Here is a 26,208-nt window from a genome sequence, read left to right as displayed (position 1 = left end):
CTCTGTAACACCCATCTAAAGTATAGAGAACTGAAATTTTAGTCTGTAATATAGTTACAATCTGTTAATCTGCTCTGCAAACTGGTCTCACTGTAAAGCCACTTTGCACAAATTGCTATTGCTACCACTAGATGTCAGTTTTACACACTTAAAAATGGTCAATTCCCTTAAAAATAGTAATTCTCCATTCACAATAGAAACAGCTCTCTATTACGTAATTCTTTCTGAACTGACCTTTAATTTGAAGTGTCTCACATTTTATTTACCTTCTCTCCACTTCTTACCGAGCCCATCAGGGCATAGCTCTCCTTTATTAAAGAAAAAAAAAAATCCACTATGCATTTATTCCATGATTTTCTCAGTGAGAGACACTGGCAGTTTTTGCTAGATATCACTGACAAAAGTCTATCTCAGATTGTGTGTCTCTAGAGGCCAGCACTGAAATCTTACTTTTATTCCCCAGAGATATTTTTATATTCCAAAAGGACACTTCTTAGAAATGCCATTACATTTTTTTACTAAGAAATACCAAAGTATTACAGATAGGCTGCCATGCCAGTTAATAAGGGGTATTATTGATATGGCTTATTAAAATTTTATGATTTCTCAGATTTTTACTTATATTGACTCCCTAAATGCAGATAGATTTTATTTATATTTCAAATCTCTGCTCTCAAGAGTCAAAAATGTAGCTGCACATTCCTCTAATCTCCTACAAGGGCTCTTTATAGGTGTTTTTCTTAAGAACAGTTTTCATTAGCTAGTCTTAACATAAACTTGGTCATACTGAATACAGAACTTCTCTATTATGCATTTACTTTATCACAAAATGGAACTGCTTTTTGTCAAGTAGATCTGTCTTTTCTTCCTTCCCCAAAGAAAAATCACTGAAGAGAATTGGGATGAAGTCAAATTCATTACACATTATTACAGTCAAATATATGTATGCTCCACAAAAAGCAACAAATCTCTCCAAAGCTCAGAGCTGGCAAAGTTACAGAATGTAGCTCTGAATTTTTATAAAGTAATGACAAGACTGTCACCTTTCATGAAGCTGTACTTTCCAGATATTGCCAGTTTAGCTAGCAACTCACTATGTTTGTTTATCATAATGTCAAAGGAATCCCCTCACCCTCATTCACATCAAAATCTGACATTTTCAAGTTCCTACTGATCCTTCACAGCTCTCCTGGATTGCTCTTTGCACCTGCAGCCATAACCATCTCATACAAGTGCTTGCCTGCCAGCAAGGGATGGAAAGCAAGGAAGGGGAAAGATGTACCTCAATGAACTTCAAAACAGAGTTGAAAACGCTGTATCATGCAATCTATCAACAACCTTCTCCAAAGATATCCAAAAGCTTTTTTTAGGCAGTAACTCCCTTGAAACTATCTCTTTGCACAACCTCAGCAATGTAAAAGCACAGCAAAAAACCTCCAAGGCAAACATGGAATCCAAAACACATCCAGTCCCATGGCTGCTGACAGCAATGTTCACGACTTCCTTAGAGAAGTGCCATGCCTGGGGCAGACCAGGGTATTGTTTATGCTACATTTTCTGTGGCAGCATTCTGCCCCATTCCCCTTGCCTTCCTACCACACTCCATCCCTTATCCACCTACCAGGCATCCCTGGGAGTGCAAAATGCCCTAAATCCCACCCAGCCACAGCACGTGAGCCACCTGCACCCACACTGCTCCCTCCACAGCAGCAGAGCACCTCAGACATGCCAAACTGCTCTGCATGCACCGCACAGTCCATGGGCATGAGCCAGTCTAAAGTTCTTCAGATGGAAATTCACAAAACCCCCCGTGCACCCGCAGCTCCAGACTGTAGAGGTCATACCTGCTCTCTGCTTTTGATGCAAGGTCGCTCCTTTGTCAGCACCCATGGTGGCAGGCAGCTACAGCAGGATGGGCTCAGGGCCAAGACAGGCTTCTGCAAGGAAAGGAGCAAAGACACACCTCAGACACTTGCACTACTATAGCATTTCTCTCTCCCCAGGATGCTATCTGCAGAACAAAGCTGGTTGGCTTGATTTGCAAGCTAGGAATTTTGGTTACTCTGAGCTACTGAACTGAGTGAGTGAGTGAGTTGGTGAGAAAGTTGATGTTGGGTGAATGAAGCAGCCAGTAGAAATGAGGAAATCAACAGCAGGCTAGAAGAGGACAGATTTTTAAATACACTTTCTACATAATAATTTATATATTATATATTTAAATATTATATCTATTTTTATATTATATATTAATATTACATATTAATACTATATATTAATAATATATATTTAATAGTATGTATTTTAATATTGTATATTTTATATGCTTTCTAAATTATAATCATGCTCTAATATAAAACTGTAAACATAAAACCCAGAACAACAAACCAAACACACACGCAAAACCAAACAAACAAAAAAATAAAATTAAAAAAAAATCCCTTAAGAACAGTCTTTATTTCTTCATTGTATATTTGGCAAGTCAAATCCCTCCAGGGAAGAAACTACTTTAACTTCTTTATCACACATACTCATTTGCAACTTATTCCATTCATGCCAATATGAATCACTAGCAATGTATATCATGAGCAACAACAGAAGCTGTGGTTAATTAAAACCTGGAAGCATTAGTCATCTTCCTACAGAAGTTACCATGTAATTTCAAAAGTGTTGAGGTTTGCAAGATATTTTTGTACTCCTTCCTAGGACCAGAATTCTGCTGCTAAAGAGCAGCAGCAGGCTTTAGTTTCAATCAATCAAGCCTTTTACTGAAGAAGAAGGGGAAAAAAAAAAAAAAAAGGCTTTCAGCTGGACCCATAGATATCAATCATCTCAAATCTCAGTGAGACACATAGCTTGATCCCCTCATTGAAGACTGTCCCGGGGAGGAGAAATAGGTTAAAACTCTCTCAACAAAACATTCCGCAGTAAAGGAATGGCTTACATCTATAGCTTCCTTCTCTACCAAGCTCCACTGCAAGTTTTAAAAGTGCCTGATCTGACCACACACACAGCACTTGCCTGTGTGGAAAGGCAGCACATTGCAGCAAACAGCATCTTGGAAGGACTGAAAGCTACACGAGATATTTCTCTGAAATCACCAAGCCATTATACCCCAGCAATCTTTATAAGAACGAGTAAAGGTTTAAATACTCTATTTTGTAAAGAAAAGGGAGTGAACAAGAATCCAACCTTTGCAACAAAAAGCATAGCTGCCCCCTCTTCTTACTTACAAAGTGCAAGAGAAGGTGAGGAAATGGCCCTACTCCTGCTGGTCATTGATATCTAGAGGCAATTGGGTGAGTCACCACTACAGCTGATGAAGCCAAAGGAGCCCAGATGGGCCTGGATGGCAATCACACAGCTCAATGCAGTTTTAAATTTCCTCAGGAATTTGGTGATTTCTAGATCTGCTCAATCGTCTGCTAATTACCATACCCATTACACGTAGATATGCAGCTGCTTTTTGTTACAGTAAAATTACAGGCTAAGTATTAAATGTAGGGGCTTCTCTACTGTCTGAAATGGCATATTTTCACAACAAATATGTCAAAAAAATGCAGAGATCTGTTGGGATTGAAATATAGACCAAGGAAATACATTTTCTCTGAGAATGTGTATGTCCTCCACTTGATCTTCTCTCATACACTTATTAGTGTCTCCACTTGGATGCCTGATACAAACCCATCTATCATGCTGATGAGATGGTGAGAGAAAAGGCAAAACAGTTTGGTTTGGGACTGATGGCTGGGACATTATTCAGAAAAAACAGATCTGGGCAAACATCAGTCACACCACAGTGAACTCAATATCACTGAGTTCACTGGCAAGTATCTATTTCAGAGATTTCACATCCACTATAGGTAGGCCTAGGAAGTGTCAGGAAATACACAAATTAATTTGCTCTTCCCAAGACAAAAATAGATGGAGAGTTAGAACTGCATCTACTAAATGGACATGTTTTCAGCCTGACCTATCCTCTGCTGAATTCTAGGCTGAAAAAGGGGGCATTTTAGCATTAGAAGGTTTGTGGACTGAAAACACACAATCCCACCCTAGGTCTTAGAACAATCCAGAGACTGTATTGCAAATTTTGCACTAAAGAAAAACCCATGGATAAAAAAAGGTTTCATTTAGACTAACTTAAAGCTCTGACTTGAGAAGTTCGCCTGTGAGATGTGCACTAGCTTGAACATCGAACTGCATGAACTCCTTGTTCACATTGAGATGAGAGGTATATAGAGCTACACAAATTATTGAAATCATTTGGGGAAACTCTTTCCAGTACCTGCCTGAGCTAGTTCAGAATTAGAATGGGCACTTTATGTGCCAAGGTAGTACACTACAAATTCTATTTCTTTTTCAATACCAGCTTTTCATGGGTTGAGAAGTCATACAAAACTTTAGAACAAGAACAGAGCAAACATGAGGTTAATAATATCCCAGCCATTGTTAAAGTATCTTCCAGTCAGCCATTGTTATACTAATCTGCTGATTTGAGTGAAAAAAATACAAAGAAATTCTGTGGTGAAGAGACCATATTAAATGGCTTGCTTATCACTTCTTGAATGATTCATTAACCAGCCTAATTTAATCTGCCACATGCCTGGTAAAATTCCAGTTTAGCAATGTAGTGTGTGCTACCAGCTTTCTAGAAATGTTACAACAGGCTACTAACAAAAAGTTAAGCATTAACCAAGATGAGACAAGCATGTAGCTACAAAACTAAAAACTGTTTTTTCAGGTCTTTCCTTCCTTCACTTTTTGAAATATCATGTATTTCACTTCTTGAATTGCTCTTGATTAAAATGATCTTCATTTAATTTAAAAAACCTGTTTCCCCTCTTTTCAGAATGCATCAGAACATGAGCTGAGCAGATTCAAAACAATGCACTGGCCGTAAGTGTCTCATTATTTTCCATTTTCCCATTGAATGACTAATACACTTCTACTCTGACAGTTGCTCTGTTAATAAATCAGGAAAAATGAGAATTGAAATCTCCTGATCACGTGAACTTTAACATTAATTGACGGGATGGGACTTCCTCAGGATTAGGATCCTGGAATATTTACGAGAGCTGTGGTTCAGATCAGCTGACAGGAAAGTCTCTTCTACACCAGGTGCTGGATGCTATTCTTCCTTAGAGCAGAAAGGTACAACCATAATATTAGTAAAAGTACAAGTTCAACTTATTCCAGAATATAAAGGCTCTTTGCTTGTATTGTATTTGAGGTCAAATTTTCAGAATTGGTTCATCTGCTGCTTAGGGATTAATTTAAGTGATCAGTTCAACAAAGTGCTATGTTGAAAGTAATTTAAATAGAATTTAAATACAGTACTGAATAAGCAAATATAGATATAACAGTTGAGAAATGCCTTCATATAACTTGTGACAAATCAAATTCATTTCAAAGATTATCATTAATGTCCAAACATATTATTTCTCTTGTAGTACTACACAGAAATAACATTAGGGAATTTTCTCTATGAGCCAATGAAACCAAGAAGATATAATATAATTTAGTGTGTTGCTGTTCTTCACCTAATGGTTGTCACTATTCCATGTAGCTTTCCCCTCCAACACTAGCTGGGAAAACATTGATCAATTTGCAAATTGTTTTCTAAATTCCACTCTATTGGTAAAAAACTGGAGAAACTTGAAGGCATTTTTACCCAATAGTTTCCTATTCCTATTGATAGGAATTCATTGAGAGCATAAGTAAATATTCTTCTGGGTTTAATAATTTACAAGATAGGTACTTTCTTGCAAAGCACTTTAGTCTAATGGGACACCATTTTGAGAGAAAATGTAGAGAGAATTAATATAAAGTCAACCAAGGGTACATTTTCTGCTTCTAACATACATGAATCTGATCTGTTAAAATATTGGGGTAAACGAACTTTGAACTTAGGCCTAGAGTTGCACTTCTATTATATGAGCACTCAAGCTTTGAATCCTCAAATTGTATATTGGAACAATAAAAGTGTTTTGCCATATGAGTTCCATTGTTCAAAGCATTAAAATTCCTAAAATGCACAGTGTGGATGTCATACCCTTAGTACCAACTTCTAATCTAAATTCTGTTACTCTTATATTGTACTACTTGCTCTTGCAAGAACTGCCTGAGTTTCCAGCACTCCCAGTTTAACTGGAGACATTGAGTCTACATTGATCCACCTAAGACAGATCAGCTGGCCTGTTCCAGAATGGTCACACAGCAGCTAATTCCCAATGGACCAAAACACTGAGGACAGATAAACAGAAATTAATAATTGCCAGAGACTGAAATCCTGTGTTTCTCCTGGCAGTGGCCAGGGCTTCAGTCTCTGCCTTTATGATAAAGTTTCTCCATGAAGCTTCATCAGGCAGGAGTTAAGCTCTCTGACCACCAGCAAAAGCCCTCTGCCTTTCCCACTCTAGTTCAAACTTGGTATTCTTGTTTTCAACAAGATTTTGAGTCCACAAGGCTGAAAGTGCTCTTTGAGCTAAAACACAGAGTTATTCCCCATTCTGCTGGGACATCTCATGGCAGGAATACCAGGAGCCACGCTTGGGTGTGCTTCCCTGCCCTCTGCACCAAACATCTCCACCAACTCAATGCAAGGCTCTTTTCCCTCCAGCCAGTACCTTGCTTGTGCTCTAAGGGGAAAAAAATTGTCTAGGCAAAAAAGACAAAATGGTTTATCTGGAAAGAGTTTATCATGGTAATTCTGTTTTGATACCCTTAAGTAAACTTTTTTTGCACTACACGTCTCATGAAGTCTCTAACTATATTCTTTTGGGTTTACTGTGTCAATGTTGGCTTTGACAGCCTAATGACAGCCCCATATAAACTAGTTCCCACCTACACTTAAAGCCACAGGTCTGCCTAGATTGTTTCTGAGCAACTGCTGGATGTTAAGGTGAAATTACCAAGGTGCAGTCTCTACTAGTGTCTTGCCCTACCTCTGAAATTCAGTAATGAATTATTTTCCTCCCCACTTGCTAAACAGTATCAGAAGAGAGGTGCTGCTTTAAAACACAGGACAGCAGAGTACTGAGTCACTAGTCCAAACCCTCTCTGGAGCTGCCAGGGTTGTGCAACAAACTGCTCTCACAGGTTTACATGTTTCAGCAATCCCAACGGCATGTTGAAATCTCAAGCTTTGCTTAAAGCCTTTCCTCCTGCACAAGCACCATTGTATTTCTCACTCCACACAGCAGACTCAGTTGATAACTCTCACCCTGAAAGCCTGAAATCACCCAAAACACTGAACCAGGTCACTCTCACGAATGCCAGCACAACTGCACTTTCCAGATACATCCCCTGAGAGCAGTTTCAAACATCCCACTGATTCCAGTCCTGGACTCCTTTAGTCAGTGCTAACATTTATGCCAGGGAGAAACTATATAGAAGAACTTCAAGCTACCTTCAGGAGTACTTTTTAGAGAGTGCAGATACCATAATCAACCTCATACTATAGCTATCCAAGAATCCTGGAACTCAAGGCCCTTCCAAACAAGCTGTTTTGCTGTGCAAATAAGATTGGTACTTATAACTGTATCCAGCAAAACCCAGCATATAGGCTACAACTCAATTACAAACATCCAAAATTTGGAAGCATATCTCAAGAAAGAAATGTAATTACAGCTTCATCACCTCAGTGTAGAATTCCAAGACTTAAAATATCAGATGTTGATGCAGAAGTTTTTTCATAATGCCTTCAGCTTACCCAAGTTTCATTTTCCCAGGGACCGTGAAATTAAAAGGCTGCCTTTATAGCTAATGTGATTAGAAATTCATCCCAGATCAAACTCAGAATAAATTTTGCTCTCAGCTCGGGAGCTCTGGGGGCTACTTTACAAAATCGGGATTGAAATCTTTCATCACAAAATCAGCACTTTCTATCACATGCTAATTCAGAAGCCTGTTCTGGCTGTGACAGATTGCCACGTAAATGAGAAATCCTCACCTGCAAATCAGGTCTGAGGTGTCAAGTCTTGAGTTTACCATTTGTATATAGCAACATGCAGTTATGGAAGATCCTGGGTAATAAGTGAGCTGAGTTGCAGAACATATAATTACAAGTTCTGTGTAATTATGGTGTGGGCAGCATTTGATCTTCTTTGCTTGAAATAAACATCTATGAATTTTCACTTCTGTGAAAAATGTTAATACTTTATTCCACCAGGAATTTATAGCATATGCAGAAAAATTAGCTGTTCTTAAATCATGTAAGTATTCTATAATTGATTTCTGGATGAGTTTCTAACATCTTTTTTATTTGATTTGATCATAATTTTTAAGAACTCCAAACTGAAATTTTCCTTCCTTGCCTTCCAAGAATAGGCAATGTCTCTTCCTGAATCATATGAATAAATTCTCAATTGTAAGAGCTATTACATACCAGGAAAGTACCTTTCCAGTAATGCTGAGGTGTTCCACTTGAGATGTCTGAACTTGCATAGTTCAAACTACAAGAACTAGAAATGTTACACATTAACATCTTTTTCCGTTCTTCCCTCTCCACTCACATTTTTTCTTTTATTTCTTTATTAGGACTTAATGTGGAAAATTAACTTTTCAGCTTTTACACAGACATCAACACTTACATACACTTAACCAAAGACAATTCCTAACAAAAATACGAATAAAATTTATGAGATATACATGACAACTAGGGTGTTTCCTTAAAAAAAAAAAAAAATAAAGAGCTTTTGCTGTCTCTTTAAGCAAGATCCAGCAGTACAGACACATTGTCTTGTTCAGACAATCTGCATTTGGACTTTCCCCACTCCATAGAAAGCTTTCAACTGAAAAACAAAGGCAGTAGATGACTTCTATTCCAATACTTAGTAAGCAGGAAAGATTTTCCTCTATCCCTGGGATACACCATAATGTTTTCTTATTATGCTATATCCTTCAAGTACCGTTACACATTGAAATTAATGTTCAGGACAATTTATAAATTAAAAAATTATAGAATTAGTGAACCTTGCCCAATCACTTTTCATGCTACCCTACCATGCTCAGCCATCTACGGAATGTCACTGGAGGGGATGAGGGTAAAAGTTTCAAGTGTTTCTTTAATATTGAAACTATGCTCATTTTTAGGGACCTTCAGTAAGATAGATCAGAGGTACACTTCAATAACAGTGAGACAGACTGTCTCACTGTCAGCCCTCTTTGAATCTGTTAGCCCTCTTTGAAGAGCAAGAGTGGATCAGCCTCTGGGAACAAAGCCCGTGCTGGTCCAGGCGGAGGGACTGTAATATCCAGCTTCATCTCACTAAGTTTTTGTGAAAGTAGATAATTTTCCCTTTGTTAATACTCTAGACCAGCCTGAATAGCAATGGAATATCAGTCACATACCAACTCAATTTGGGTACCAAAAATCAAATAAATGGGTCATCTGTTTGGGGCATGTATGCAAATGACCTGCTTAGGTTTCTACGCAAAGCCAGAAGCAAAGGCCAGAAATGGAAGCTGTTGCTCGAATCACAAACCACTTCTTCACCAACATCATATTTCTGGACAGGATCCCTTTCCTCCACCCAGCTGATGTGCTTTCCTTTTCTCTATTACATGTCTGTAGTCAGAGATCAGAGAAGAGGCTGTTGTGGTTTCGAATCATTGGTCTTTCTTCCCTTTTAGAGAATCATATTTGTTAGTAAGAAAGTGCTGCACCTGGGACTCAAAACCAGAAGAAAATAACTTCTGGCTCGTTCAAGCAATGAAGTGTGAAGGGCCATTAATTTATAATCCCATTTTAGCAGAATTCCACATGTGCCCCAGCTCAAGTAGAAAACAGAACAGATGTCTGGGCTTATTTTGCTCCAAGTGGCCAAACTGGAGTCCTCTCAGTTTTTGGAAGAAATAAAATATTTAATTTACAGCGTGTTATCAACATATATTTATGCTCTCTGCAGGAGGGACATGTCATTCTTCTTGCTTTAGACAAGCCTCTGTGAAAATGACTGAAAACACAACCTCTTTTTGCTTTTGTATAAGCATGTGGAGAGCTTCATTCATTAGTTCCTGTGCTTATGCTGTGATGCCAGGTGGTCTACACACTATTGCTAAGATAGTGGAGGAAAGTATTAAACCAAATCATGTAAACTTTATTCAGTTCAGAAATGAGAAAATAACAGGTTGAGATGTTACTAAACAATGAAAACTGCAGTACTTAAAAATGGGGTCATCAAGACAAGCAAAGTAGGAAAGTTACAAGACAAGCTGCAAGGAGAATTTAAGGGACCATCGCAGGAGGGTCAGATGCAGCTGCAAGCAGACAGTTGGGGCTGCAGCAACCAGACACTTGAAACAGCTTCAGAGGAGGCTGCTCAGTGCAGCTGGGCTGGAAAAGATGAAGTGCACTTGGTAGGAATGCCACAGCAGCCCTTTACGCAACAGAATTCAAGACCTGAAACCCAACTGTCTGAAATTAACAACTTGGTCAAAAATACGTATTTCAAAGATTTGCCCCAAAAAAAATGCAGAAATTGTGTCCAGCATGCAAATAAACACCTTTTTACTAGCACATTCCTTATAAAGCCCCTTTCCAAGAGCAAACAGTGGGAGGAATGTAGGCTTATCTTAGTAACACCACAGACACTGACATGGCAGCACTTGTGCATAACTGCGTGCAGATGCATTGACCCTCATCAACACATGACTCAGGGCATCAGAGAGCCTCTCTGGATGCAACCACCCAAATACAGACAGCATCACAATGTACATATTTACCAAATGATGAGTCACGAGCATCTTCATGCTGGCCTTCCCATTGTCAGTGCTTCAGAGCACCTGTGTGCTTGCAGTGGGTGTAGCAGGGACTGAGGAGTTACCATCCAGCACAGGGGCTGCTCAGCTGCCAGAAGCAGGGACACTGCTCTAATGGATGAGAACATGACCAGAAATGTCTTGTTCCAAGGTGTAGCTCTACTACATCTTGTTCCAGAGACTGCTCAGTTGTCACCACCTCCCCCCCTAAATACAGTATAAACACACTTTGACTTTAGAGTCTTGAACTTTGTTTGTAATTCTTAGAAATAAAATTCAGATATGCTCTGAATTCTTCAAGAGGGGAACTGTTTTCAAGCCAGACTATGGCCAGTCTTTTGCCACACTAACAGCAGCTTTCCTTTAGGATGCTACAGTTCAGGACTACTCAGACCATGCCTTGCAGGTTATTTTATCAAGCTCCTGGAGGACAGAGAGATTAAAGAACATTCTCCATAGTAGGGAGGCAGGACAGTCTCCTTACCCAAATCCGTTTTGGTCTGGACTGAGACTGCTGCTAAAAATTATAATGGAACAGAATTACCTAATCTGTCTTTAAAAATATTTTATTTTACTCTTCCACAAGCCATGCCTAGTTTTTCAAACCCTGACAATCTCCTGTTTCTAATAGCCAAGAATTCTGGGAAGAAAAACAAAAGGAGATTTCAGGTATTTTACAGTTCTTATACTAGCTTTCCTTTTTTCCATTCTCGTCTACCTACTGCCATTGCACATTTTAGGCACTCTCCAATGATATCCTTGACAGAGCATTGGGTCTCAGTTTCTTCTTCACAATTCTGGCCGTGAGTTTGACAGACACCTGCTACCACAACTCTGTCATTTCTCCTATTTAGTTCCTCACTGCACAGTTTCATGGCTTTTTATTATTTTACCAAGCTCTCAGAATACAGACTAAAGCTAAAAATACGTTACCATTTCAGTTAACATACCTTACCATGCATTTCACAAGTGGAATCAATCCTTTCCTAAATCACTGATCTGGCTGATATCATTATTTACCTTTATCAGTATATTAGTTTCTCATTTCATTCCTCTGGCTCAGGGAATAACCTGAAGAAATACACAAGAATATTAGACATATCCATACTGTTGCTTTAATTAACAGATACTACAGCTCAAGAACACAAAAGTAAAAGAATTATTTGTATTGCTTGGAATGTCAGCATGAATTACCAGCTATATTCCTGTTATATTACTGGTACAAATTTTGGTCACATATAGCCCACAAATAGATACACTCTGAAAAAGAGTTCCAAAGTCAATTATTTCTTAGTTTGTTGGGTTTTTTTTAAGAAATAGAAGTATGATTCACATGTATAGTAGGTACATCTTAGAGGTATTCTCTGCCAGATTGTCCCTTTCCAGGGATTTATTCAAAATTATAGATAAACCAACAAATTTCAAAAATTTCAGCTTTTAACCCAAAGCAGTACTATTTATGTATCATATACCTCCATGCATTGGTATTTTTTTGGGTTTTCCCTTAAAAACAAGAAAAGGCAGCAAGTAAACACTGCAAAATAACAAATGTAGCTAATTTCTGATCACAGACCATACAGATAATGTCTTTCCAGCAACATTTTTCCATCATCATCAAGATGACTATAGCTTCAGATCCTCTGTTAACCACAGTGAATAATGGGAATAAATTAAAGAATAAATGCTCCTGAACCAGCCTAAGACAAAACCAACACATCTGTATACATCAATACCTGTCATGTACCTTGCAGAGTCCACAGGATGGAGCACCTGTTTCTGGGAAAGCACCACTTCCTGGACAGATCTGAAGTGTTGTTCATTCACAACAAATGCCCCAAGAACATTTTGAAGCACAGCCCCAGGGCATAGCTCCAGCAGACACCCAGGCTGAGGCTTGGAACTCTACACCAAGCTCAAAATGTCGTTCCTTTATCAGCATTTCTTTCTACTCTGACATCCTTGTGCACCAGCTTCCTTAAAGCAAAGCAGTTCTGGGCCAGCTCAAAGGTGGGTGTCAGGTGACATCTGTGACACCCGATGCTCAAGGAAGCAAAGAAGGAGCAGACGGGTTCGGGTGGGTGCCTCCACACCCGTGTGTGAACTGCACGTCACTGCTGGGCTGGAGTGACACCCCACACACCTCCTGAAACAAACAAAATTGCACGGTGCACTTCGACTCAGGTAGTATCAGTTCCACCAGGAATGAGAATAATAATAGAAACCTCTAATATCTTGAGAAGCCTCATGATACTCTGAGTCGTTTTTTTCATATGAGGAGCAATTCTCCTGTGAACAGAATGATGAAAGTTAACTGACCTCAAGGAAAGGCTAAGCTTGAAAGGAATCACAATGCCTAAGGAAAAGACACCTTAAAAACCAATAACTTCTCCTTGGAAGACTCTACTGTATCAGTATTGTCTTCCTATTTGCTAACTAATATGAAAATTTTCTAGCAAAAGCTATACAAATACCATACACCTTGTGAGTAGTTTCAAATTACAAACAGTGCAATCTAGCCTGCATTCATCAATCTGTTTATAAACACAATCCTGACTCAACACCATTATGACAAAACAAACAGGACTGTTTCAAATGTATGACATAACCCCAGATAGCTACAATACAGAGAAAGGTGTTCAATATCTAAATCCATGCTGCAGATGTTGGTAAAATTCGCTAACAACCAGAAATTAAAAATCTTGTACAGCTATCACCTATGCATATTATTCCTAAACTAACAGTCAGAAACTTTCTTCAATCACAAAATACTTCAGACTGTAATTTCCTCAATGCAGAGACCTTCTTGTTCTCTATTATAGCACTATATAAAAAAGGGAAGATTTCTTATAAATAATACAATGGAGTATAATGGAAATTCAAATTTACATATATGTGTTTCTTTACGTGTAGACTTCTGTCATATTTTCTTTCTTCTTTCCTCTCTGACTTTTGTATTTTCCCTTTGTATTTTAGAACTGAAGGGAAGTTGTTCTCAAATCCAGTGTTTGATAGTAAACATAGACTTCTTGTCCCAATATCCTCTGGCAGTGGAAAGATGCAGGATCATATGACCACAAACTTGTAAAGTAACTCTTTTAAATTATGTACTACAGCAATAAATGCTTCACATTAGGATCTATAAAAATAATAACCCTCTCTGATACAGTGTTGGACCCCAACTCATCTGCTACATTTTTGTGGTCTAAATGCAATTAAAGTTACCAACTGTGTAAACATATCTTTAGCAACAATCCACAAAATTTGCAGCTGTAGACAACAGAAAAATTTCATGGCTGTAGTTACAAGTCTGAACAATTTTTTTCCACAGAAGAGAGTATTCCATTAAAGTGTTTATCTTTGGTCATAAAATGTTCTCTTGCTATTATTTCAAATAGCAGTTTGATACTTATTAAGACAATAATTTCTTTCTTTAGAAAGTCTCCCATCTCCCTGATCATTTTACTGGGGTTTATTTTAGGTTTTTTGGGTTGAGGGTTTTTTTTTTTTTTTGGAAGGTGGTATTTCAAATCCACTACATTTTTGTGTGAAAAAAACTTTTGAAACTTTTTCAGTTCAGTGACATCTCTGCTTCCAGAACACAGCGGCAAGCAATTCCAATTCTCCAGGAAACAGGAGAAAGCAGTCTTAAGCAGATGGAAACACATGAGAATAGAAAAGACTACAGATAAAATAATTTTTCATGTGCTTAAGCAGAAGTAGGAAAATGCTCAGACAGCATAATTATGGTCAGGGAAGGGCAGATTACCAAACTGTGCCAGAGAATACACCCACCCTTTCCCTTTGGCTATATGTATTACAGGCCAGTGCAGGAAAGAAGTGGCTTAAAAATTGTTAGTTTTAAAGTATTTTTCAGATACTGAAGGCATCATGGTATGTGTAACAGCACTATATAAAAATGACCTTATTTCAAGACATTCCTTTCACTTTGAAATTTAAAAAATTTGTGCAGCCTTTTGTCTGTGTGAGCAATTTCATCAGCAGGGACACAAAGATATTTAGACCGTTCACCATCCATGCCTGAGCGCTGACTGATGCTCAGAGGCACCTGCTGAAAGGAAGGACACAAACCACTGCTGCTCCCTGCCCCTTCCCTGTGCTAAGCCTCACTCCCAATGCAGGGCCCAATACCCCCAGCTGCCCCCACAAAGGTCTCCTGGGTACCTCTCAGGGTAAATCCACACCCCACACAGGAGGCTGGATGGGAAAGCAGACAGTTAACTACTGCAACAAGGGCTGAGGAGGGGGAGCAGGGTTTAAGAGCTCTGCAGAGGAGTCAGAAACAAGCATGGCTTGCCAGGCCGTGTCCCTACAGCCTCCCTCCCGTGGGTGGGCTCACAGTGGGATAAGTTGGCCACTTAGGGGCATCTCCATGGCAGTCACTCCTGACTGCTGGAAGGGGATCAGGTTTGCAGCACATGCAGAGCTGCTCCCAAGAGTCACTGTGGCTGTCAGCTGGCTCCCACACAGGTCACTGCCTCTGAGACAATCTCATCTCAAACACTTTGAGTTTGACATTAAATAATTAGTGTGTCTGTAAAAGCAATTTTGTGTTTCTGTATGCACATGAAACAGATCATAGTAAAACTGAAAAGCAGAAGTGCAGCTTTTTGCATAGTCCCCAGAGAAAGAAAACACATATTCTCAGCAGGTGCTAAAATGTGTTTGCTCAGAAGACTCTTCATGAGAAAATCCTACTAAATTTACTGTTTTCACATCTTTGCCTGCAGTACATGCCTACATGTATGACCTGTTTCCTCCAGTGAGCCCAATGACAAACCTAAATCCCATTCAATACAATTTAGACTTGAATTTTCAAATGCATCTCCTATTACTAGTACTGTAAGACCAGCTTTGAGTACGCCATTTAGTATCCAAAATGATAAAGGATTAAAGTTTTAAGATTTATAGGGCAGCTGTTTGGAGTCTTACAAAGTCAACACTGTGGCATTGAGCCATTTGACCCACAGTGAGAAGACCAAAACTCCTGAAAATCAGTATTATGTAAAAACACTTGGGACAGAAATGTACCCTCTTCTCATCTGCTAAGACACAACTACAGGCCACATGTAACTTTCCCTGTACAAGAAGTGTTTCCTAGTTTAAAAGGGCATATAAGCATCCTGGGAAAGGAAAATAATCCATTGAACTAGATATGTTGGAAAAAACCAGAGATGTATTATTTTAAATAAAAAGCAGAACTGTTTCACCTGTTTGTAGCAATCAGTGAGTAGCAGATATAAAGAATATTATGAGAAATCATGTTCCATAAACTCATGCTTTCCAAATACCAGCTATGGGACACTGAATAGTAAGTTACGTAGGCAGTGTGTTGACCAAAATAGAAATTGAGGGGGCAAAAAACTATGTCTAAATTGACATAGCTTAAAACAAAAGAGTTTGAGTGCATTTCTGGCCTGGTATGAAGTACCACAAATTTGCATTCAGATCCATATGATCAAGCACAAAACCCTCACAGGCAGCATGTGACCGTCTACTGCTAATTTTCTGTTTCCCCTGCACTCTTCACTGCCACGGCTGGCACATCTTCCTACAGATATTCTGAAAGCAGAAGAAATCAAATACATACACAATAGTATCAAACAGCACATTCTGTTAGGAAAAAATTGAACTTGCAGCACAACTACAGATTCCAGTTCAGATTCACATGGTTTGTGCTTGGGCTGTCTTCCCATGCAGATGGCACCTGTTTGGGCTATTTTCACTCCACAGCCATGAAAAAGAGAACTGTGGCAATCATTTCCTCACTTTCATGTGAACACAGACTGGTCAAGCCAAATTCCTGTTACTGACCAGTTATATTTACATTCACATTACAGTGCTTCTATGGCTGGAGCTCTCTCTTTAGTGCCAATCTAGTAACTCAGAGCTCAAGCAGTAGATGCCTCTTTTAAATAGAGTCCTTCATGTTTGGATACAAACTGTCTTTGAAGCAATTATCAGTCTAAGATTAGAGACAGCCTGTAGATATGGGCAGGGAGAAGTACCTCTGAGCTAGGTGAAACACTATGACCTCAAGACAGTAAAATCAGACAGATCTTTTGAAGTGAACTATCAATCATTTTACATACTGCTCAGGAGAGCTTATAGTGGAGCTCTATTGCCAGGATTTCCTAAAGGAAAAGCCAAGCAAAAGCTCACAAAGCTGTCTTTCAAAGAGCAAATTGTGCAATATCCTGTGATTCTCCACACTCCCCAAAAAGTAGGGAAGTCAAAATCAAAGAACACACTTGGCAAGAGAAGGTTGCACAATAAATTCTCTCCATAATTCTTTCCTATAAAGAACAGTTGGATCCTTCACTCCTGAGTACTTCTAAGAAAAAAATTGGCCCAATCACCTCTAATAATGTTGGAGAGAAAACTTTGGTAATAGAGAGGGAGTTAAGAAATGGGTTTCCTTACATGACTGGGAAAAAAAGTCGTATATGGTCATGTCATGAATAAAAATGAAACCTGGTAATCAAACTGATTACTTACTTCAAATCCAGTTTCTTGGCAGTTTCATAGACATTGAAGGCACTAGACTGTATCCATGAGCATTAATGCAATCTGTAAAAAGTAGCTTCCTCTTGAATAGTCATGCATAGACTGAGATCCTTTGATGCAGTACTGTCTCCTCAAAGCATCAAAAATAAGCATTAAAGAGATTCGCTGTAAATCATTTGAATCTACTTGCAGCTCTTTTTATTCAGCTTCTCATTGCTAAATGTGAGTTTACAATTGTCTGCTTTTATCTCAACTGTGTGAAACCCCAGAGGTTCAGAAATGGCAACTGAGAGCCAAGGCTGCACCTGTACCCTGGCTTGGACTTTTCACACTCTCCTGTAGCTTGATTGCCCATCCCTCCTGTGGGCCAGAGCTCCTGCCTGGGACACATTCCTAGGGTTTCTTGCTGTGCAGAAGTTGTTAAGGGTAGATGCTGCTGCACCACTGAGCCTCACCCCACCAGCAGTCAGCACGTGGCTTCAGGCATCAACCCAGAGCAAGAGCTCAAACAGGCCCCCAGGTTCCCTAGACTAATATGTCACAGAGTCATACTCTGTAACTTGCATTAAGACAACGGCAAAAATGGTCTCCATAAAAAGCTGTTGGCATCAAGACTTAAGAATCTTAAAGGAAGATATTCATAGCTGCTATATTATATTTAAATTTAATAGCTTCAGCAGGAACCCCTGACAAACCCAAAATCAGCATACAAGCCGTGTACTAGAAGGTATTAAACCAAGAAGCATTAATTTCAATGGAAATAAGAAAAGCAGTCATCAAAGGAGTCAGAGAAAAACTTTCAGGCAAGAAAATACACCTGTCTTCTCAGTGATAGCAGCCAAACTCTGGATTTTGCTTATTTCTCTACAATTGGCTCTCTATGAAGATGCTTTTTCTGATCTTGGGACCTCACATAAGAAGAACTTAAATGCTTTATACAAGTCATCTGATCCTTTGTTTCTATGCTACAGAAGTTTTTTATCTACTCAGAAATTCAAAGTAAAACCAAACATTATCCTAACAATAGGATATAGAAAACTGGAGCCTTGAAACAGGACATACCTGGCAATTCACAGCAACTTTTGACCAAATGAAGGTAGGATGCTCACAGTCTTTGTGACAGAGTTTGTTTCAGCAAGTCTGGTTTTGACCATGCCTCAATGGCCTCACAGCTCTGAAACAGAAACCAGAACATGCCACCAGAATGAGGCAGCATGTGGAAGGAAAGAGCTGGTTGGAAATTAACAGCAGAAAATAGCAGAGGTGATAAAAAACATGTTCTGTTTCTGAACATCTTTATCAACATTCCTTATCAAATGATAAAGAAGTTGCTTTTAAAAATCAATCTGTTTATGAGCATAAATGGGGAATTATGCAGTCATATTGGGAGAGGATAAGAGAGACCAACCCAGACTGAGCCACAGCACTCGCAGAGAAGAGAAAATTATGTTGCAACAGACAGTGGCATTTATAAAATCTATTCAAGCATTTAGAAGGCCTTTTTAAAAATTACGATGGCATTTTGAGCATCAAAAATTTAAAACAGAAATGCATGTATGTCCTGTAAGCCATCCTGCCAAGGGACTTAAATGGCAAATCCTGCATACCTGCATTAGGGAATAGTGCCAGGAATTCATCCCCTATCCCTTGCAGCCATATAAAGGAAAATAAAGTTAGTGCCTATCTACATAATCACAAAAGGGACAGTCTGTGTGGATGCAGGTTCTTAAAACATTAGATAAGAAAATACAATTTAGATAAAAGGCTTCAGTGATGTCGCTCCAGAGAAGCAGTACTGTGGGAACACCTCTGCAAAACACCTCATCCAAGACTTCAAGATACATTCTTCTGGGACACCATTAGGCCCCACATCCCTGTCCCTCGGCTGGGCAGGCTGGCCCAGGCTTCCAGGCCACGTCTCAGCAGGCAGCAGCACAATCCCCACTGGCCCCAGTTGTGCCAGGGAGCAGGGAGGTGACACGGGCATCCCTCAAAACAAACCCCCAGCTACTCAAAACAGTCCCTGTGGCTGGGGAGGAGAGTTTCCTGTTAACCATCACTATGGTCAAGATGTCACCCACATGGTAAAAAAAAATCCCAGTTCCTCTTTGGCCTTATCCAAATGAGCATATTATGTCAAAGAGGGAGAGTTACTGGGGTTACAACTACAGAAATAGCATGACGTTATGTTTGCTGCATGGCTCAATCCTACCACCGCCTCCAGGCTTTCCCAGGGCTCCTGAAGAGGAAGGCAGGGTGTTTCCTGCCCTGGGGGTCAGTCAGGCCCTGCCCCCACCTCCAGCCTGGGCCCCACAGACACCGTTTTGGGGTGATAAGTAAGGCTGTAGTTGATGGAGAAACTCTTGTTCCTGGTGCAGGTCTGCAGGGCCACCCTGCCAGCTGGACACTGTGACATGTCCCTGCTCATGGGCTGTACAAGTCCACCTGACCACAGTCAGGATCAGTCCCAACATGGGCCAGGAGTTCAGACTGCAAACACCTGCTGGGCAAAAAGGAGAGGCCTAGGGCTGTTTGGAGGCACTTGGCCATGCCCTTCTTTATTTAAGGTTTTTCTCCAGTGGTTTTTCTATGTTGGTGTACCCAAACCAGCCTCCTCAGTACTGGGGCAGATAGCCCCAGGCTGACTTGGAGGCAGACCAAAAGAGCTAAGCAGGTACCACAGAATCTCATGAACAAGTCTTGTGTAATGAAGACTTTTTTAGGAGTAACTTCTTGGCAGCAGTACCAGTCTAAGAGGTCACACGCCCTATTCCGCTCACCCTGTGTTGCACACTCACAAACATCTATGCACCAAATCAAACCAAAGAACTGATGCAGCTAAACACCCCTATTTTTGTGACTTTTTGCTCAATTTGTTTGTAGTGAACTCCTTCCCCAGTCCATGTCACTGCACAGCTACACAAACACAGGGGCCAGCAGATGACCAGGATGAGAAATCCTGTGTGAGTCAAAGTGTCACCGAGCCCTGAGAGCACGGGACTGGGAAACTGCCCTGAGCATGACACATCAGCAGCCACCCCTTGCCAGGACCAGGGAGGTGACAGCACCACAAGGACAGGCGAGAAAACCTCGGCACTGGGCACTGCAGAATTTTAAATCCGTAGCTTTGGTTGAGTCTGGAAGAAACAAGGTTAAACCAGCACAGCATTGCAGATGACAGATCCCAAAGATCCCAAAGGAAAACAGCCCGGGATTTCTGCAACAGCCAGGCAAGAGGCAGCTGTAGTGTAAGGGAAAGCACTGCAGGAGCCTACTGAGCAAATCTCTTATTCTGATATGTGTTCAGATAAGTGGGAAAATTACACAAGCAAAAGGGACTATGACACAGCAATGTATTCCTATCTACTTCTTCACACTGTCAGTGTGAATTTTAACTAATTCAAAATTAATTTAATTTTCAAAATAACTTTTAGGGAGCAAAATTGCAAAGTTGACTGGACCACAACCAGATACAATGCAACGTGGAATTCCAGTTTTGTGTATTACATGACATTCAACATTGTATTATTCCTTAAAGCTCACAAACTTTATAAGATACCCAAAAAAAAAGCAATTTGTACACTATCGGCGCAGCCTAGAAAACAGTGTATTCAAACATCAAGCAATTCCTATGAAGGCTCAGAGACCAAAAACACCAGCCTGCCAAGATCACAACGATACTGCTATCAAAGACAAAAATCTCATGGCAGGCTATTTCCCCAGAGTCACCTGCACTAACCAGGAAACTCTCTTTTGCTCCTTCAGTTTCACAAGAAAAAACTTTAGTCATTACTCTCTGGGGAGAAGAATTCCATGGGAAAACCTAGCCAAGTGGCAATAAGAATCCCACCAAGAAATACCTTTGTGCATCCCCAAAGCATATTGTACATATCAAAACATATTAACACAATGTAGATGCTCACTTTTTAAACAAATAAGTACTAGGTTTCTTCCCTAGAACAGCCTTAGGTTATAAACTAAGCTGCAGAGAGGCCAAAGATACAGAAGGGGAGCAATAAGAGCCATCCTCCAAAGGTGCAGAATTCAAATGAATCAGCCCTCCAGGATAAAGGCTGGATGCAAACAACTGCCTACACTGCCCCTCAGAAGCAACTGGCTGCCTCCAAAGTTCAGCTTTATAGAGGAAAATATGGTTGAGCTTAAGACTGAGCAAAAAGTCCCAAGCTCAGAGATATCAGAGCCATAAAACACAGTCAGCTGTCTGCACCTTGGGTGGGAACAGCCTTGCTGTGGAAGGATCTCTGCAAGGATCAGGTAAATTAGTTTAAAAATAGGGTAAGGAACATTTTTTTCCTTTATGGTTACATTCAAAAGAATGGGGAAAGGATGGTGGTTTTCTCTTGCTTTTACTATGGAACCTCGGGAAAGGCAAAGTTCCCAGGCAGCATGTTCCCACCTGGCACAAATTCACCAGGAGCGGGGAGGAAGAGGGGAATCAGGCCCTGCATCCTCCCCACAGCCGGTGAAATCCCTTGGGCTGGGCAGGTGATAGCGAGCGGCTCACCGGCCCCGGCACGGCCCGCTGCGCTCGCCCCATCCGCCCTCAGCCAGCGCGGCCCCCCCGAGCCAGCGCGGCCCCCCCGAGCCAGCGCGGCCCCCCCGAGCCAGCGCGGCCCGGCGGCTCCGGCGGCAGGGGCGGACCAGCGGGGCCCCGCGCCCCCCTCCCCGAAGGCTCCTCCTCGGCTCCCGGCTCCGCAGCCACCTGTGCGCGCTCCGGGCGGGGCGGGGCCGGGCCGAGCCCCGGGTTCCTCCTCTGCCGGTGCCTGCGGGCGGGACGGGACGGGACGGGGAGAGGCGAGGCTCCGGCAGCGCGGCGGGACCCGGCGGAGGGAGAGCCCGGCCTGGCCCGGCCCGGGGAAGCGGCGGCGCCGGCAGGTGCCGGGCCGAGGGTAGCGCGTCCCGGCGGGGCAGCGCTCACGGGCATGGACAAGCTCAACCGGCTGACGGTGCCGGCCGGGGAGAAGTTCAGGTAGGGGCTGGTGCCGGTCTCCTGCGGGAGCGGGGCTGCCGCGGGAAGGCAGCGGTGGGACGGCACGGCACGGGACGGGACGGGACGAGGCGCTTCCCGCAGCGCAGTGCGGGGGAATTGGGAGGCGCCGGGGCACGAGGAAGCTGGCAGAGGTTTTAGAGTGCAGGGGAGTTTTACCCGTTTTGACCCGGCGGCCAGGGCGCCGCAAGGAAGTGCGGAAGGTAAACACGGGTCTGGAGTGGATAACGCAGATTTCGAAGCAAAATAGGTGTAGGCTTCACCTGCAGCGCAAAGAGGAATATTTTCAAAGCTGTAAGGATATAGTGTGTGACTCATTATGATGTATGAGTCTTATGCAAATTAGAAAAACTTAATTAATTGCTTAATGCTTTAACGTCTTCTGAAGATGGCTCTTGCAGTTAAGTTTTGTAATGTTTCCTAATCTTCGAAAGAACTGGTGGAATAGAGGGAACTGGAAAATGGGAAATGTTCCTAAGTGAAGGAGAACAATGTTAAATACAGGGTTTGAGAGGAAAAAAGCAGAAGCTGGCCATTACTGAAGTATTTTTAGTGTGTCTCGATTCATGTGCTGCTACAGTTGGCACCTCGAGGCTCTTTCATCATGACTTTTTGTATTTCTGAATAGTTAAAAGAAGTTCTGTTTCATATTAAGGTAACATGGAATTCTTTTCCTCCTCTGAAAAAATAAGAATTAAATACTGAAAAATATTTTTTCCTAAAATAAGTCATACTTAAGCACTCATGCTAACTTATAAACCCTTCCAAAGTCTCTCTCCCTCTCCCCAGAAACCTTCATGCAAACTGGAATAATCCCTTGTAAAGCTAATTTTGATGGAATGCAGTTTATGGATACCTACTCTCTCGGTACTGTGGCAGTATTGTTGGGGAGGGGTGGGTGTACTTGCAGAGCTGCAGTGAACCTTATGCTCGTCAGCCAGGCACAGCTAATGAAAGCCAAGCAGGCTGCATCCTAAGCCCAGCCAAGAACCCTGTGGAAGGCTCAATGGATAGGGAGAAGAACGCAGGGAATTTCCTCATCTCCTGCAATTTACCACCTTGAGTAGTCTGAACTGGTTTAAATGGTGTCATGGCTCAGTGTTGGTCTAAACTAGCTATCTTTAAATAACAAGTTGAGAAACAAGATGGAAAGCTTGAGTCCATCCATTACTGGTACATAAAAAAAATAAGTACACACCCTCTGCTGTCATAAAGTTGTAGCTGGGATTCTCCTTCTGCACTTTTGCAAACAATTAAAGCAGGATTACCTTCAAGTATCCAAAGTGGGTCTATGTGTGAGGGTTCTAACGGCCCACAACTTTTTGGTGAACTGATTCAAAAGGCAGCGCCACCCCTCTGCTGCACCTTCACACAGACGACACTCTCCATCTCATCTGAGGTTTTAACATAGTTGTAAAATAGGGAAGAGAAAGAAGTAGCTCTGCTTTCCTGTATTAACCTGAAGTATTACACGTTACTTTTTCTCTCCTCCTCATGGCCAACTCGGCCTATTTGTGCAGGGAAAGAAGGAGCACTCATTTCTCAAGCGTGTGAGCGTTCTCACCACACACAGTGGACATGCATGCTTCAACTTGAGCATGTTGAAATACCCCTTAGAAACCTGGATGTGTGGCTACAAATCTTACTGTGGTGTCAGAATTTTAAAACCTGAAGGCAGAGCTTTCCGTTAGTAGATATTCACAGGATAAATTTAAGAGAGCTATGCAAATACAGGAAGAGATCAGCATAATATGGCAGGAGCCTTCTCCATCTTTCAAACACCTGGATACCCCCTCGTGCCCTGTGACCTGTTGACAGTGCAGTTGACTTCGTAATTCCACACCTGTCTGCATGGAACACACATAGGTGATTCAGAGTTTGTACTGAATGTTACGTGATCTACATGATTATGTCAAAAATGTACTTCTCTTCATACACTAAGATGCAGTGCCAAGAAACGTTCCTGCCACACATAGTTACAATTTATGTGATTATAGTTTGCATTTTTAAAGACAGCTTTCTTAAAATTTCTGCTTTGTAGCAGCAAAAGTTAAAAAAGCACTGCTGTTGAGTCTGAGAGAGGATCTTTTGATTTTTTTAAGTGTAGACCTGAAAAACTAGATATTATGTGGTTTTGCTAAGCTCAGCTATTCTCCATGGGTATAGTTGAGCCTACCAGACCTAGCTTTTTGTTGCATTAGCAAATCTTACATCAGATCTGAATTCGTAACATGTTCCATTTGTTAAGTTTATTGCAACAATAAGAACTATAAATGTTCTTATATGTCTGTCTGCCTAACATGTTGTGGTGTGTACATTGTTTGCAGTTAAGCCACTCAAGCACTCAACTAACTTGAGTAATAGTTGGACAGGAATGCTGGAACTTCATGGAATTCTGGTATTAATTTCTATACAGTGTTTCTTACGAGGCATGCACAGTATTGTACAAATATTCCCTCAGAGTACATGGTGTGTTCTAACTGCTTCCTTATAATCAGGAAAAATTAATTCAAAGGCTTGGTTATTTATTGTGAGATAAACTAATCTGCTGTGGTTCACAGAAGTAATTTGGTATTTTGAATTGTCTCCCAAAGAGTGGATTGAAAGGTGAGCAATAGCCATACTGCCATGGCAAGCTCTAGTGTGCCTGGATTTCAGACTGAACTTCAGGGAAAAAAAAATTATGCTGCAAACATACAAAAATAGATGCACTCATGATCAGGGACAGTAGGCAGCATGGGTAATGGGAAGTTAGAAGCTCAGAAGAAAAGTCTGCACTAACCTTGCAAACTCTTTTGTGTTTTAACTTCCCTAGACTATAAGGCTATGATTCCTAGTACTTAAATAATTTCTAACTACTATATGTGACTGTGTCACAGCATCTCTTCAGACTTGCTGCATTTTTTTATTATGACCACAAACCTTAATGATGACCTTCTGCCCATAGCTGGCTTTGCTGTGTAGCACAAAGTCCTTTTGGAGGCATTATCACCACTGTGGTGATGGGCAAACCATGGCACAAACCAAAGTGTGCCACATGCTTTCACTTGCCTAAGGTCATGCAGTCAGTAAGTTCCAGATTGCAAACAGCCTTTTCCAAGAGCACAGTTTCATGTTCATGTCACATGACTTCATTAATTTGCAGCACTCCCACCTCTGCCCCCAGCAGAAACAAAGGCTTAAAATCCCTATCTCCAAGCATAATGCCCATTTAAAAGAAAGTGGAAATAAACTGGCAATTTACTTTTCTCAGGTTGGACAAGTGGTCTGGGGTTTTTTTGCAGGATTTTGTATTAGTCCCACTTGTTAAACAGAAGGGCTTGAGTCCTAATTCTATGAAAATCAAGAGCAGTTTCCTTAAGGCCTGAATATCTGTTGTCTGTCAAACCTGGAGGTGTTTATAGCCTTCACTAATTTTCTACTGGTAGCTTGGCTGTAACTTCTAGGCCTTTTTCTTTACCAGAGGATCTTCTGGCAATGTGTCTTCTTGAAAGCGTATGAAAAAAAATTCATTTGGGATTGAAATTTTATTTATTATCTCAAATTTCATCCTATATATAGGATGCTTTAGCATAGGGAGCATTTACTTTTGGAGAAAATGTTTGGGGAATATCTGAATATGAGTTTTGTACTGTAAGAAAATATTTTATTATAGTAGTTCTACTAATTCCTCTTAGTGGCAGCGAACAGTCTTAGAAACTTAATCTGTTTTTTCAAGGCAATTTTTAACTTAGTTTTTTACCTCAGTGAACTTGAACAGGACAAAAGAACCAAAATAAACTCAAGCAAGAAATGAACTGGAAGTAACCTATAGAATGTTTCCCATGACAGAATTAGGCATCAAAGCCCACATCCAACTTTAACATCTCAACCTCTCAGTAGTTACATAGAGTCCAGAGGAAAGGCTCTGCAAA

At 40.9% G+C, this 26,208-nt stretch overlaps 2 protein-coding genes across 32 annotated transcripts in view; one reads left to right on the top strand and one right to left on the bottom strand.

The window, feature by feature from the left end:
- DNTT (DNA nucleotidylexotransferase) overlaps positions 1–22,627 on the bottom strand; it is a 229,108-nt gene extending 206,481 nt beyond the window's left edge. For 12 of the 26 annotated variants that reach the window (XM_059851677.1, XM_059851679.1, XM_059851678.1 and 9 more), the window contains exons 1-3: positions 17,278–17,568; positions 11,782–11,832; positions 1,845–1,937 (exon numbers count right to left, since the gene is read on the bottom strand). Coding sequence is in view for 7 of the 26 variants with exons in the window: in XM_059851670.1 (XP_059707653.1) it covers positions 1,845–1,937; positions 22,454–22,612 (252 nt within the window). In the remaining 19 variants the exon portion in view is untranslated. Of the gene's footprint in view, positions 1–1,844; positions 1,938–11,711; positions 11,833–12,505; positions 12,973–17,277; positions 17,569–18,348; positions 18,453–22,453 lie in introns of those variants that run through there. The other 14 variants (XM_059851683.1, XM_059851693.1, XM_059851694.1 and 11 more) reach the window with 9 other exon arrangements.
- BLNK (B cell linker) overlaps positions 1–26,208 on the top strand; it is an 88,609-nt gene that overhangs the window by 23,358 nt on the left and 39,043 nt on the right. For 4 of the 6 annotated variants that reach the window (XM_059851699.1, XM_059851700.1, XM_059851703.1 and 1 more), the window contains exon 3: positions 4,850–4,896. In XM_059851699.1, the coding sequence (XP_059707682.1) occupies positions 4,850–4,896 (47 nt within the window). Of the gene's footprint in view, positions 1–4,849; positions 4,897–21,991; positions 22,277–26,208 lie in introns of those variants that run through there. The other 2 variants (XM_059851702.1, XM_059851701.1) reach the window with 1 other exon arrangement.

This window comes from Haemorhous mexicanus, chromosome 7 (genome assembly GCF_027477595.1).
Source record: "Haemorhous mexicanus isolate bHaeMex1 chromosome 7, bHaeMex1.pri, whole genome shotgun sequence".
Taxonomy (NCBI): Eukaryota; Metazoa; Chordata; class Aves; order Passeriformes; family Fringillidae; genus Haemorhous; species Haemorhous mexicanus.
This window is presented reverse-complemented; position numbering and strand designations above follow the sequence as displayed.